The sequence below is a fragment of the Cheilinus undulatus genome, linkage group 15 (genome assembly GCF_018320785.1).
Source record: "Cheilinus undulatus linkage group 15, ASM1832078v1, whole genome shotgun sequence".
Classification (NCBI taxonomy): domain Eukaryota; kingdom Metazoa; phylum Chordata; class Actinopteri; order Labriformes; family Labridae; genus Cheilinus; species Cheilinus undulatus.
The window spans coordinates 48,169,202-48,185,174 of record NC_054879.1 but is presented as its reverse complement, the minus strand read 5'-3'; the positions used below and the strand labels follow the sequence as shown (position 1 = coordinate 48,185,174).

Below are 15,973 nucleotides of genomic sequence, written 5' to 3'. Positions count from 1 at the left end.
ACGCAGCTTTAGTTTTCAGCAGATGCAGAAAAGTTGAACTGAGGTGAAAGGATTAACTGCGTTTTCATAAGATTACTCTTTTTGTCTCATATATATATAGATACTGTATATATCGATGTATAAGTGTTGATCATTCAGATCCATTGCTAAAGAGAAGACTGAAGTAGTGGCTGCTGTTTCAGACATGCTGTGTTGTTAAATAGAGGTCCTGAATTTTCATGGAATTTCACACCCTGTCCTTGTAGCGTTGACCTCAGCTGACCTCAGCATCCTCTGAATATGAGCCCTCAGTCTACTGAACATGAACTGTGCCTTTGTCTTTGTCAAGATAATCAGAAGTCTTGGCTGCTGATTTGAGTTAAATCACAATTCCGTAGAATTGGAGTTGTACAAGTATTTTAATTCATGAATCATGAAAGAGTGAACACCAGGCTTGTTGGCCAGTCTTTGCTTTTTATCCTCTATTCTTGAAATCGGCAGGGTTATGTAAGGGGTTGTTTGTTTGTATGCATACAAGATAACTCGAGAACGGAAAGTCGGATCTTCACCAAACTTTCAGGGAATATTGGGATAGTGACAGGGAAGAACCGATTAGATTTTGGTGATGATCTGCGCACCCGTTCGGTTTTTCTCGGACTTCGAATTTTGAACACCATAGTAATCAACGGGAGCGTGACTTCCTCGGTGGCGCTGCTTGGGCGTGGGTCTGCCGCCTCAGACGGCCATTCTAGTTTCTTATTATCTTCTAAACAACCAGCTGCAGTATCCTGGTGATCTTGACTCTCTCTAGGATTTATCAGATCCTTTTATCTTCTTTTAGTTAGGATGTTAAGAGTGTCTTAATTGCTTAGCCAGAGTGATTAATGGATGATGACACACCGTTATCTCTTTATTAATTACAGCAAAGTCTGCAGGCTTTGACAGAGCCGGGCTCAACAGCCTCTCCTTTGGCTGCTGCTTTGTAAGTAAATATGACCTGATGACCATCAGGCTTCATTCACTGCAGGTGCACCGCCTGACATTTGCAACTCATTTCAGATAAACAGGAAAATCCTCAGAAACATGTTATTCTGTGGACACATTCATAGTTTTAAGGAATAAAATCAAACATTTTATGGTAGACTATGTTTTATATCAGTTTTACTACCCGACATGTAAAACGTACCAACCTGTGACTGAAAATAAATGTTTTTATCTTTACTTAAAAAGGATCTATAAACCGTTTCGCTCTGCCATGAGTGTCAGATGGAGTTAAATGGATGATCAGTTATGCTACAGTCTGTAAATAAAATACTCAGGATTACGGCTGCTCCACCCTGACATTTAAGATCCTGATAATTCAGGGACAAAAGTTATTGGACTATTTTTTGGACTATCTTACTAAACTTTAAAAAGCTACATTTAAATTAAACGTGTTGATTTCAAATATTTCAAAAATCATGCCTAAGAATTTTATTTTTTGAATTTCTCAAAATTAAAATGCCCTCTTTAGTTTAAATCTTTAACCACCTGATATGTTTAGGGTCTGAGATGCCAAAATATGAAATTATTTTTATTATTCAAATGTAGTGAAAATTCCTTCAAACAAAGAAGGTTTTATTGCACAAATTGGTATTTGCCAGGAACTAATAATATTTTTAAAAGGCAATAATAAATCCAGACATAGAATCAAACATGATATATCACTGACCTGTCATACAATGATGTTTTATAAGTCATCCCAAAAATATTAAAAACCCACGAAACTTTGGTGATTCTATTTTCTGTCCCACTCTTAACATGTCTGATCATCAACACTAAAGGAATTCTGTAACTAAGGAAAAATAAGTTTTTCTATGTGCATGTGTATTTATCTTGAAGTGTAAGTAAACTCCCGGCCCAGAGCTAACTCCGCCCACACAGGAAGTGAACAGTTTGGTTCTGAGAGGAGGGAGGGGAAAAGGACAGGGTTTTCCAGATGAGGCGAGAGTGACAGTAGCTGGGTTTCCATTACACTTGGAAATGCACAAAATCTAAATAGCGCAATAAAAAAATGGTTACGGAAACACCTGAATTTCAAAAAACCTCTCAAATATCGCAAAAGGTTTTACACTTTCCTGAGGAGGTTTTTCAGGCGTTTCGATATAGACATATATCGCAAAAGTGGAATGGAAACACTTTTTCCACATTTACAAGTCACGGGACGTGACGTACGGTTTCACATGACCAGTCACTGCGAGACAACATGGCGTGGTGCGTGTGGACAAAAGGAGGGGCGAGACTTTTCTAATCATCATACTTCTACCCTCATACGTGACTTTTGCCGTACATACGAACTTTACCTCTGAACTATCATCCGCTGCCTTCGTCTTTTGTTCAAAATTATCATGGCAACCGCCGTAGATGTAACCAAAACCGTACCAACACGCAGCAGGTTTTGAGCGTCCAGCTTCCCTGCTGCGGATTCACGCAAGATGAGATTTTACGAGAATTGCAAGGCCTATGCCCAAAACTCCCATGGAAACGCATTCAAAGCACAATTGTACTTAATCGAAATTTAAGAAATATTGCTGTTATTTTGTGAAAAACTGTAATGGAAACCCAGCTAGTTTCGTCCCCTTGTCAGAGAGAGACACAGAGTCCCACAGCCCTGCTGCCTCATAGCGATCTTTTAAAGTGGAGTTGTTTTTCCCTCCAGAGTGCCCTGAATCAGGCTGTAGTGTGGTGGTGGACCGTGGTGGTTCTGAGCACTACCTGTTCGGTCCATTGGCTCCAGCAGCAGCATTAACATAGCTGGAGATCTGGGAGCCGAAGCAGTGCAGGAGAGGATGGGAGTGGTCTCTGAATGGATGGGAGTGGTCTCTGACTGGATGGGAGTGGTTTCTGAATGGAAGGGAGTGGTCTCTGATTGGATAGGAGTGGTCTCTGACTGGATGGGAGTGGTTTCTGAATGGATGGGAGTGGTCTCTGACTGGATGGGAGTGGTCTCTGAATAGATGGGAGTGGTCTCTGAATAGATGGGAATGGTCTCTGAATAGATGGGAGTGGTTTCTGAATGAATGGGAGTGGTCTCTGAATAGATGGGAGTGGTTTCTGAATGAATGGGAGATACCTCAGTGTACAGATGAAAACAAATGTTAAAGTGTTCACTACCTCTTTAAAGAATATTTAAAGGGATGTGAGTTTAGGAAATAATGATTTATTTTAATGCTGTGTTATATTTTTAATAACCTGTAGTGAACTCTCTAAGGGATGTAGGTGTCTCAGAGAGCTTTTCTGGTTGTTTCTACTCTAACTTATGATTTTCACCCTAAATTATACTGGAAATGTTGTCATCATCAACCTTTTTCCCTGGACTACAGTACTTAACAAATGTATTAGACCACCCTAACCCTAACCAAAGTAAGATTTCTGCCACAGCTGCCCTAAATTAACAGCATTGGTAATTACCAAAATCATTTTTGATGTTTCTGCAATGGTTAATACACCAACATGTAGAAGCTCTTTCACCCAAATGATATTTTAATGCTAAAATATAATTATTATTTTTATCCATGAATTTTCAAATTTGCTGATTTACACAAAAACTGAATAAATAGTAAAGCACATTAATATTTCTTGATTAATGTGTCAAATTATAGTTATTTACTGTCATTCCTGAAGAGAAAAATGAGTTTTAGTGGTTGAATGTTATGCTTGATTCATTTCTGACTTCTCAGAGAAGCCCAGTGAGCCGGCTTAGATTTGGGTGAATTCAGTTTGAAATTCCTCATTCCTGTTCAAAATGGTAAAACGTGGAGAGCTGACTGAAAATGAAAGAGTCCGCATTAAAGCACTTCATGATGCTGGATGGTCTCTGAGACAGAGATGACAGCTGGTCTAATACATTTGTTAGGCACTGCATATACCACACATCTAAAATTGACCATGACACGTCCATAAAACCTTCCTGCTCCAGAAAAGCAGAATAAAAAGTCAAAACACTGACTATAAGAAGTTTTCTCTGCGTTATCACTCACCCTCTGTGTGAGAAAATCCCTCTGCAGTGACTTTCCATTGGATCAGCACTCCAAGCAAAGCCAGGACAGGCCACACCCCCAAGATGACCCAGGTAAACCAGCACACGGGCCTCTTAGGTGCCACCTGCAGACGTTACATTTACAAATTTAGTCCAGACCTTCATTTTAATTCATCTTTCCTCTGTATTACAGGAATGTTCTAGACTTGCCCTCTTTATTAGGTCTTGGATTGGTGCTGTACATAAACAGATTTACTGATTTATGCTAAAAGTGTGAGAAATGTATATTTCAAAAATCATCATTCGTCAATCATCATTATCAAAGATGTACCAACGACACCAAAAAAACAAAGTATAAGATTGAAGAGGCTGAATAGATGGTCTGTTTAAGGGTAAAATAGTGAATCAAATCCTACGCTGTAAACATTAATCCTACACTGTGGACATGCATCTTCCACCTTTCCATGAAAACATCCAATAAGGCTTCAAACTGGGTCCAGACATCACCCATCAACACAGATCAGAGATTATCTGGAGAACATCAGGGTGTCCAGAGAAGAACCGTGGCTGTTCTGCTTGTTTTCTCTCCACAGCCTGGCTGATAACATCTTCAATGTGAGGGAAAAGGTTCTGCAGTGACATGAGGAGCTGAGGTGATGGCAGATTGTCTCTGAGTCATACTCAGGTACATCTTGTTCCTTCTTAATGTGCAACATGACTCAGACCATCAGAGATGAATGCTTGAGGATTTTGTTTGCACCTCAGGAGAGGACACCTGTCATATTAAACCATTTTTCAGTGTGCAGGATGATTTTGTGCAGAAAATTAACAAATTTTCAATTTATACTTTCAGTTTCTTTCATTCTAAAAAGCTGCCCCAGTGTCAGTGTGATTTTAAATTCCCCCTAATAAAGTGTTTTTTTTTTCTATTGCCCCTCTTACACTCAACCTCACCTTGCTCAGTGTGCACACACTAAAGATGCACAAATACACCAATCATTTGTTCCTCTTTAGCCGACCTTTAGGCAGCATTTATAACCATTCCCCCAAACATCCTGATAAATGGAGCTGTGCTGCTCACATATGACCCCTTAAACTATCAGAACTCTGAGGCACACATAGACACGGGCCGTCCTACCCTGAGTCTCTCGTAGACATAGTGAACCAAAGCGAACAGCTCTATAAAATAGTCCACGGTGACCGTGATGATGGCAGAGCCGAAGGTGGCGGTGGAGAGGGTGACAAAGCAGCGCTGCCACTGCAGAGTGAGGACCGCAAATAAAGTCCCAGAGCCGAGCAGGATCCCAAGGGGAACCCACACGGTTCTCGGGTGGTAGAACTCTTCCATCACCTTAGGGAGAGAGAGAGAGAGTGAAGGGTAAATTCTTGCCCATTACATGGTATTTAATGGTATTTTCAAGGTTTTTAGTGCTTAGAGAGTTATTTTAAATGGAATTTCACATCTTATATCTGGATATCTTCTACAGGATCTCCTCAGCGTATAATCGCTGATTTTATGTGTGAAACTGACATAGAGGTTTGCGTACAAAGGAAAGGATAATGCATCAGTTGTTCCCTCACCACCAGAGAGGCCACACCGACCAGCAGGCCCAGCAGGAGGCCCACCATGAACAGTCCCACGCTGCGGACCAACATGGTCACGAGGCCACAGAGGGTCCCGATGCCAAGGCCGATGCCCACCGACGCCTCGACGCTGAGCTGCGTGTCCATCACCCTCTCCTTGTAGCACAGCATGAAGATGACCACGGATCCAAACATGAGGCCCGTGAGGAACAGCACGGCCTTGAAGCATCGATAGCCTGAAGGAGAGCAGAGAAAGACCAGTGTGAGCATACAGATACAGATACATGCTGTGGAGCTGGTGAATGATCTTATACTAACAAAGCATCTGTGGAGATAGTTGGTGGTCTGTTTTGACCTTCATCCAGACTTTAACCAGCCGCTGAGAATCTGAACTAAAGTCTAATTATCAGGACTTCAGCAAAATCTAAAGTTTTAGCAGGATTTAACAGTTCCAACACTTTCAAATGAGTCCTCATTAAACGTCATGATTCATGCATAAAATGTGCATGTGTCTTTTATTATTTCTTTTATTTCTATTGATTTTATCTTTTTTTAATATCTTGTATTTATATTTATTGTGGTTAGCTACTATCTATTATTTTAGTAAATTCTCTTGGTTTTATTGGTTTTACCTTGAGTGCTGGTAGAACAATTGTTTTATTTTTAAATGATGTTTTGTGCAGCACTTTGGAAACATCCAGTTTATAAAATGTTCTATATAAATAAAGTGGATTGGATTGAAAATAATTAAAATATAATTTCATGAGCAGTAAGGTTGACCCCAAATAGTTAAATATTCAACGACCGGTTCAACAGAGCCTCATCTGACTGTCAGAGTCACTGTTGGACACCTGAAACAAGAATGATGTTATAAAGATACTACAGCCTGTGTAGTTTAGTTTAAATATAAACTTTAAAGACCCTGTAAAGTGAAATCCAAACTTTGTGTTAAAACACTCTAGAAATGTGTGAATCTGGTTTCTGTAAACATGTGAAAACTCTGAGATCTACATGTGACTGAATTCTGGATTTAGACTGTTAGAAAGTTGTTCCACCTCTTTCCTGGCTGGGTTTCATGTGGGCGGGGCTAATATGTGGACTGGTGATGTCATCAGCCCACAGTAGGGAATGGCCCCGCCCCTCTAACACTCCAATCTAAAACCACAGAGCAGTTCATCTCAGCCCAGTCTGTTGTTAGCTGATGTCTCTGCCTTTATTAAAGTTAACAGTCAGTTAAATGCTGTTTTTTTCTTCATTGTGAGGTAAATTTACCAAACCTATCAGCCACAGTGGTCTATGGATCACTGAAGGCAGTGATACTACACGCGTGGCCCTTAAGCCACATTTGGCTCTTTTGTGATGATTTGTGGCTCTTTTATGTCTTCATTTGAGATATTATTCCCCCAAAAGATCTAAAAAAGAGAAACTATGACCTCAGACATGATCCACTGCAGGTCACAATCAGTTTGTTTCCCACATTTACACAGTAGTTTTCAACTGTCAAACTTAATTGTCAGCCTTTATTATTGTCTTTATACACTGCCTGGCCAAAAAAAAAAAAAGTCACCACCTGGATTTAACTAAGGAAATAGGTACGAGCCTCCTATTGGATAATTACTGCATGGGCGATTATCTTTCAGCTGGCAACAAGTTATTTAACCCCAGCTGATGCAATGAGTAACTTCTCATTTCTTAAACAATGGATTTTTTCTTCCCTAATGGCACAGGTATATTCCAGGATGACAATGCCAGGATTCATCGGGCTAAAATAGTGAAAGAGTGGTTCAGGGAGCATGGGACATCATTTTCACACATGGACTGGCCACCACAGAGTCCAGACCTTAACCCCATTGAGAATCTTTGGGATGTGCTGGAGAAGGCTTTGTGCAGTGGTCAGACTCTCCCATCATCAATATCAAAATTAATGCAACACTGGATGGAAATAAATCTTGTGACATTGCAGAAGCTTCTTGAAACAACGCCACAGCGAATGGGTGCTGTAATCAAAGCTAAAGGCGGTCCAACCAAATATTAGAGTGTGTGACCTTTTTTTGGTGGCGACTGTTTTTTTGGCCAGGCAGTGTATTTCCTTTGCCCTTATTTGTAATTTTTTGCCCTCTTGTCTTTTTGCCTCTCTCAATCCATTTTTACTGCTTTAGCCAATCTATGCCACTTCTTTCTCTGTTCGATTTTGACACTTTCACCCCATTTTTGCCACTTTTATCCTAGGCAGCTGTGCTCTGATGATGAGGTCAATGTAAGGTCAAGGGGTGGGGCTTATGGCGTGAGAGCTTTCCTCCAATCAGATTGTAGCTTTTTTTTTAAAAATCTAATAGGATCGTATTTCTCCTGAGTGGGCGTGGCTTCAGCCCATTCTACTGACATGCCCAATGCTGTTTTCTTTGTTTTTTGTTTTGTGAATAAGGGCGTCTGATAAACACTAGACTATATCTGACCATTCAGATTGGACCATTCCTTATTCAGAGACTCCCCAATAAGAAGTTTAAGTATTAGAATTTAGTATTTGAAGTATTTCAATTATTTAAATCAGTGTTAATCATAGAGTGAAAAATCAGCTGACACATAAACACCCCAGATCTATAAAGACGGCACAAACACCAGTGAAATGTTCACATACAGAAAATTAGGTTTATTCTAATATCTCCTTCTCATACACTTGGTTTTATAGTTGGTTCTGATTGGACAAAAGGAAATCCATGAGTGCTGATAAAGACATTGGAGCTAGTTTCTCTCTAGCTAAGCCAGAAGTTTTAAAGGGGGCGTTTTTACCCCTTTTATATGGGTCTCAGAGGTCCCTAAAACATGCCTGTGAAGTCTGTTGCTGGAAAAAAAAAACCCTCCAGTGTGGTATTTTTGTATGTCTAAAACCCCTCTGTTTCAGCCCTGCTCAGAACCAGCTGTTTCTGTGTCTGTGGCTTTAAATGTTAATGAGCTGTCTGACTCCGCCCCCCTCAAGAAATGGATGTGGCTTAATGGATGTGGCTATCCAGATCGTAGCTGAGGGGAGGATCAGGAGAGGAAGGTGGAACTTTCTTCCAAGCAGGGAGGGCAAACTGAACCAGGGGGCGGGGCTAACTCCCCACATGAGGTCATGAGGGTAAAATCTGAGAACGGCTTATTTCAGCACACATTTTCTGAAAGACTTGGGGGGGAGAATGAATTTTTCTGGTACTTGAGGGGATTGTGGACAGACCAGCAGCACATGTTTCTGTTAGAAAAGCCTGAAAAGTGAATTTTACATATTATGTCCCCTTTAAATCCAGTAGATCTCATCACAGCAGCAGAGGTTGTCCTGATTCATGTTACTGTTAGAACTGAGTCGGACTCTTGTTTAACTCCCTGCATCATAAATAAAACACAAATTAATGTTAAAAACCTGAGCAGATGCTCTGTGGTAACCATGGAAACCGACAGAAGCAGGAGAGCGGGAGGATGTTTGTAAAGGATCAGGTTTAGTGAGGGTGTGGGACGAGTTAAAAAAGAGGAGAAACGAATATTATCTGTTCTTCATTATTCTGTTCATCATTAGCTGTTCTATAAAAAAATCACACTGGAGGTTTAGATGTGAATCTCACAGCTGCTGGGATGATCTTACCGCTGAAATATTCACAGAAACATCAGAGGAACTACAGAGATAGACAGTTAGTGGAGTTGTCTTTAAAAAGCTGCAAACATCTTCGCTATTATTCTCATGGTTTTTCACATTTTTGTGACTTTTCTGCAGCATTTTATAAGTCTGATGTGGTCTTGTGCCTTCTTTGTGTGCTTTATTTAAAACACATTTATCATATAGAAGGGAACAATATGATTATTAATGCAGGGGTGGCAAACTCAGTCCAAGCAGGGGCCAGAACCTGGATTTAGGTCTCACCTGAAGACCTAACAGGGTCAACGTTTAAACAAAAACTATCAACCTCATTTTCACCAGTGATGAATTATGAGAAGTAAAAAAACAACTTAGCTCTAAATCTGATGATAAATACCATAAATATCAACATAAAAAAGTCAACATGATCAGTTTAAAGATTCAAAATCTAAAGTAAAAATCAAACTTATTAGTTCAACAGGTCAAAACTCAAAATAAAAAGAAAAATAGAATAGAAAAAATAATATATGAGGCAGAAATATGAGACTGAAAGTTAAAATCATGAATGTAAAAGATCAAAATATGAGACAAAATTCACAGCTGTGAATTTAAAAGGTGAAATATGAGAATATGAGATTAAAAGTTGTGAGTTTAGGAGGCCTAAATATGAGATAAAATTCAAAATCATAAGTTTTAAAGCTCAAAATATGAGATAAAATTAATGTTTGTCAATTTAAAATGTAAAATATGCGATGAAATAAAAAATTGTGTGTTTAAAAGTCCAAAATTATTCATTGAAATGTCAAAATATGAAATAAAAATGTGTTAAGTTTAAGTTGTAATTGTAAGATGCAAAATCAAAAATTGGAAATGAAAACACAAATTAATTTTATCTATTTTTACTCTTGACTCTAAATTTGATGACTTAAGGACATTTTTAATCATTGAGGTTTAGTTTACATTTTTATACTGGAGGAAATCTGCAGGTTAGAGTTAAAATGTGATATGATCTTGCCGTCCGGGTATAACTGTACCATGGGCCGGATTTGGCCCCCGGGCCCTGAGTTTGACACCCCTGCTGTACAGCGCTCTCTGATAATGGGTATACCTTTCAGATTTTACAAGACTTGATTAAAATAAGTTTCAATAAAATATCTAAACGTGGAAAATAAAACACTCCCTGAAACAATGTTAAAGAAGAGCAGATAAATAATAATCTGTTTATGATAAAGAACAGTTAACCCACACAGAGAAAAGCATTTGAGAGAGGGTAAACTGTGAGTCTGATCATCTTTGTGCTGCTAAAGGTCATCCACATCCATTAGTCAACAGGCCGGCTGAATACAGCAGCTGCTCTCCGTCTCCTCTTTTGTGTCCTCGGCTCCCCCTCTCTCCACTTTATCTCCATTTTTAGGATCCTAACTGCAGAACCAGCACAGAGAGAACGCTCCTCCGGTATCAGCCTTGCTTTGGTGTTTATTAATGTTGGTGTCCTCTCGTATTTCTGCTCTCCTCTCTCCGTCTGTCTGGACCGGGTCTCCAGGGGAGCCCACATCAGATTGTTATCTTTGTGTAATCAGGCGTTGCACAGCCTCCTCCTCTCATCCCGCTCCGCGTTCATGCACGTCCCTCGTGACTACACCTCTTTCTAGACATTTCAATACAAGTGGACACGAGCCAGACTGAGGAGAACACACTGAGTCCAGAACACTGATTTTGTCAACAAACTCCCAAAGCTGTCCTTCCATGTCAGAAAGTCTGGATCAATAAGAGACCATCCTGAAGTATGCTCATCCACTTCCTCCTATAAATCTTTATCCCTCCTCCTTCCACCCTCACTGTCCCCCTCTTCCACTCTTCTGCTTTGCCCTCCTACTCCCTCTTTTGTTCCTTGTTGCTGCCCTTACTTTCCCCCAGCCCTCAAACCCTTCATCCCATCTGTTCTGGCTGATCCAGCTCCCCTCCCTCCCTCTCTCCGTCCTCATCCATCTTGCCTCTCCAACATCACTCAACATTTTCTCCTCTGAATGTATTCGTTTCTAGGTGGCAGCTAACCTTTTCTTCCAAAACCATTCAGCTAAAGCTCGTCCAGCAGTGAGAGGATTCTAGCAGCAGGAGACAAATGTAAGAACTAAAACCAACATGAGCAGCTGATGGCTTTCTAATGTGACTGCAGGGTGTCTTCAGAATGTCAACAGTATGAACTGTGTCTCATCTGCAGAACAACAGAGCAGAGAGTGGAAACGCTCCTCTTTATCTTCTGCTTTTGTCAAAGATTTGTGACAAACAGACAAATCCTGCAGATATCAGATGAAGAGAAGTGTCTGAAGTGTAATGGTGCCTTTTCTCCTTTTTTATTCCCTCCTCTTATTTCTCAGGAAGCAAAGCAAAAAAGTGTTTTAATAGAGTTTGTGAAGACTGGAGATTTTCAGAGCTGCTGCTACAGAACAGACCAACCTGGGCTTAGATATGATGACTGGGATGTTAGCAGGCTAATATGAGCAGCATGCTTGCAGAAATGTAAGAAGGAAACAAGACTGTTGCCACAGGCAGCTCCATGTTTTCTCATCCCTGAGGTGAGGATCAGTAAATGCAGCGTGTTCTACATCTTTTATCCGGCAGACTGTGTCCTTGCTTCCTCGCTGGCAGCCCTGTAGAATAAAGTTGTTGGCTGACTTGTTTGTAAAGCAGGGAGAGACGCCGCTGATTCTTTACCAGGATGTTTACAATGAATGTTAATGATTTCTGTGAGCTTCAGTCATTCTTTGTCTGCAACACGTCAGCTCAGCATCAGAATTCATCCAAAACAGAACAGAGCAGATTATCACCAAATAATGTTGCCCAGGAAAACATCCCAACGAGAGGATAATAAATCTCTGTAAGCAATCATAAAATTACTGCACATCATGTGCTGTGAGTCTTTAAGTCCTAGTTCTGTCATCACTGTCTCTGTGGGTTCTTCCTGGCTCCACGCTGCAAGGATTCATTCTTGGTACGGGTGACCTGGGCTACGGACCCACCTGACTCCAACTACTACATCAGTAATAATAATAATAATAATAATAATAATAATAATAATAATAATAATAATAATAATAATAGGGGTGGAACAGTGGCGCAGGGGTTAGCACTGTTGCCTCACAGCAAGAAGGTCGCTGGTTTGCTTCCCAGTCAGGGCCTTTCTGTGTGGAGTTTGCATGTTCTCCCCGTGCATGCATGGGTTCTCGCCGGCTTCCTCCCACCACCAAAGACATGCTCGTTAGGTTAACTGGTGACTCTAAATTGGCCGTAGGTGTGAATGTGAGTGTGCCTGGTTGTCTGTCTCTATATGTCAGCCCTGTGATCGACTGGCGATCAGTCCAGGGTTGACCCCGCCTCTCGCCCGATGACAGCTAGGATAGGCTCCAGCCCCCCCGCGACCCAGAATGGAATAAGCAGTATAGAAACAAGGAAGGATGAATAATAATAATAATACTAATGAATATAATAATAATACTAATGATAATAATAATGAAAATGTTAATAATAGTAATAATGATAATATTAATGTTAATAATAATTATAATAATCATAATCATAATTATCATAACCAGAGCAGTATTACAGTCTGAGAGTGATCCTGCTTCACTGCTTTATTTGTTAATGTTAGTCCTCTCTATTTCATTAGCATCCTAGCTGCTAATGCTACTACTAAATTGTTCTGTATTTTATCAGTCATAGTGGTTAATGTTAATTTTCAAATATTGCTACCATCATCTATAAAGTTCTAATACTTTCCTACAACATAGGAGATACATTTACGTTTGTTGTTTTGTTGTTTCTCTGGTCCCTCTCCTTTTCCTGCTTTTCTCCACCCCTACCTCTCCTTCTAGCCCTTTCCAATCCCAGCATTCAACATGAGCCTGGTCAGCTTGAGGGTCTTAGAGGAAAGGTTTCTGTCACCACTGTAATGGGACTAAATACTGCTAATGAGTATAATGGTGGTGCCTGTTTGTGATTCCACCAGATAGTCAGGTTTGGTTCTGTGCAGTTTTAGATTGATTGGCTGAGGTTAGTCATGATCATGCTTGTGTCTCCACAGCGGGTCTATCTCAGCCTGACCCAACAGATGGGCTCCAGAGAAGTGGGATGGTAGAGACTGGCTGTTTTGGTACCTTTCCTGATTTTTGGCAGTGGAAATGTAATCACATACTCGCTAATTTTACCAAAGTGACCCAGATGGCATGGTTGAAAAGACTGTTAGCATATGTAAGACTAAAAACTATCAAAACTTTACGAACAAGGGTTCAAATTAAAGTTAGTTAAGTTAAAAACAAAGATTCTGTCTTAAAGGCAGCTCTGACTTATTTTACTTTTTAACCACTGTCATAGTTTAACCCTTTAAAACCTACCATTGTGCAAGTCCGCCAGGACATATTCTTACATTTTTACATACTGTAGTGCAATTTCTGGGAGTATGTTTATTTGCTTTACATCAATTTAACCCCTGTATCCCACGTTTTAATAATATGTATTGACTTATGTTGTAACTACTACAAGAAATTGCTTAAAAGTGCAATAAATCTAAAAAAAATTGAAAATCGTTTTTGTTTATTTCACATATTTCAAAATACAGAATTTGCACAGCTGTATTCCTCAAATTTTTAAAAATAAAAAAGTTGCACAATATTCTTTAGAATTTCCCAGGAAATGTATCTGGAGTCTGTACATAACTTGCTTTTTGGGTTATAGTCCATTTTGTAACCTGTAAAAAAAAAAGTCAGATGAGTAGTTGGACTCTTCATCCAACGGTGTATTTAGTTCCAAAGCTTCGCGCCAGCTCTAAAACCGTTTGGTACGACCGGGGTTTTGCGAATCCATAACTACACATGTGGAAGTGTGTCAAAGGTGTGTGTGATGGCTGTCTGGTGTGTGTGGGTTGTGTGTCTGAGTGTTTTTGTAAAAAAGTAGGGCTGAAATGAGAGTGAGGGCGAGTATGTGTGCAGGCTAAGTTCTTCAGTGTATTCCGAGAAAAAAACTACAACTCCCAGGAAAATATGCCACTTCCTGTTGTTGGGGTGGGGAGCCTATGAGGTAGGGACACTTAAGAACCATGTGACAGCTCATGCCCACAACATGATGACGTTTATTCCAACGTAGGAAGTGCTGCAAATACCCATGGTCTCGTTTATAAAGATTTTTATGTGCACTTTATTGTGTATTATTACAAACCCATCACTGCAACGAAAAAGCGCTCTGAAACATGGTGAATGTGTGAAATGTTAGTGTAGCTCCCCAAGTTTATATGCAAAAAGAATGATCCATCTATCTTATCCAGTTTCAAATCTACCGCCAATCCAAAATGGATATGCTTACCATTGCGCCGGCGCTACCCTGGGGTCTATAGGGTTAAGAGTCTGTTATTCGTCATCTATTTCTATGTTAAACAGCTGGTTAACTCTCCGTCTGCTGTCCTGTAATTATGAGTCTGTTTTATGATTTTATACCCAGGCAGGTCTGTAGTCGAGCTTAAGCTGGCGGAATTCAATAAAGAAAATTTAACAAAATCTCTGACATCAAGTTCTCAGAGCAAATGCATTCAGTCTGATCTTCTGTGCCTGACTTCTCTCCTACATTCATTCCAAAACCATTTATTCACAAAGTCACAACAGGATGAAAATCTCTGCAGCTTTGACTGTAAAAACCACAAACCTGTTAGCCAGCCTCAGCAACAGGCCAGAATTAACGCTGCCTTTCTGCAAAAGCGCTTTTAAAACTCAAAGTTCAATGTGATTGTATATTTTTAAGTACTCCCTAGCATATTTGTTAAAAAACAGTTCAAATGTTCATCTTCTGTTTCCAGTAGAGCAGATTTCACTCTCTCTAATTATTTATTGATTACAGAGTTCTGTAATGACTTTACATCCAACCTTATTAGGATGAAGCCTCAATACCACTGATGCCGTCTGTGACCAGGCAGAGAGGAAACCTGTGTCTTAACCTGTCAGTGAACCCGTGCAGACAGAATCACTGTTTCTGCACAGAGGAATAAAAATAAAGACAGCAGGGGGTCGATTAAACTCCACTCCTTTTTTCTTGTTACTGCAGAGATTAATCTGAAAGAAACGGGGACATGCCTTTTAATAAGCTGCAGAAACTGACATGTTTTAAAAGTCAGCAGGCAGTCTGGTCTTTATCTGACAGCTGTTCTGTGTTTAAGGGCAATGCAGATTTAAGGATTTGATGCATTTCTAGGAAAACATTTGCAGACATTCACAGTTACCAGCGGTGCTGTCTCTGAAGAAAAGTAAATCCTGAATGTTACAGAACTACTGTTGTTTTGTTTGCAGGACTGAGATTTCAACATTGATCCACAGAAGCAGAAAGAAGGCAACCTTTCTGTACTCCTCCTAAATCAATACTATCATCCAGCTGCAGAGCAGAGTGAAATAGAAATGACAGAAAATGATAAACAGGGGAGATTTCAGGGCTCTTAGGCTGCATGTTTCAGCACTTTCAATTATTTCCTGGCACTAACACGTATAGGAAATATATCACAGCTACATGTCCCTGCTTTGGTGTTTCCATCAAGTTTGTCATTTATGCTTCTGGCTCACGTCCATTTGTTCCTTTTGATTATTAGAGTGTATGCCTGGATCCAGATTTCTGCTGTTGTAAACGGGTTGTTTACATTTAGAAATATATTCGAAATGATTAAAGCACAGCAGGTAAAAAACTACAGCTTCATGGAGTTAACAACAAAGAGGCTCATGGGAACTCTAGAGGAGCTGCAGGTGGGAAAACCT

The 15,973-nt window shown here is 40.0% G+C and overlaps 1 protein-coding gene across 1 annotated transcript in view; it reads right to left on the bottom strand.

Annotated features, from left to right (window-relative positions):
- The window catches only part of tmem198a (transmembrane protein 198a), a 69,437-nt gene that overhangs the window by 11,037 nt on the left and 42,427 nt on the right, over positions 1-15,973 (bottom strand). Inside the window, exons 3-5 of the mRNA XM_041807414.1 lie at positions 5,579-5,817; positions 5,136-5,348; positions 3,999-4,122 (exon numbers count right to left, since the gene is read on the bottom strand). Coding sequence (XP_041663348.1) covers positions 3,999-4,122; positions 5,136-5,348; positions 5,579-5,817 — 576 coding nt within the window. The remainder of the gene's footprint in view (positions 1-3,998; positions 4,123-5,135; positions 5,349-5,578; positions 5,818-15,973) is intronic.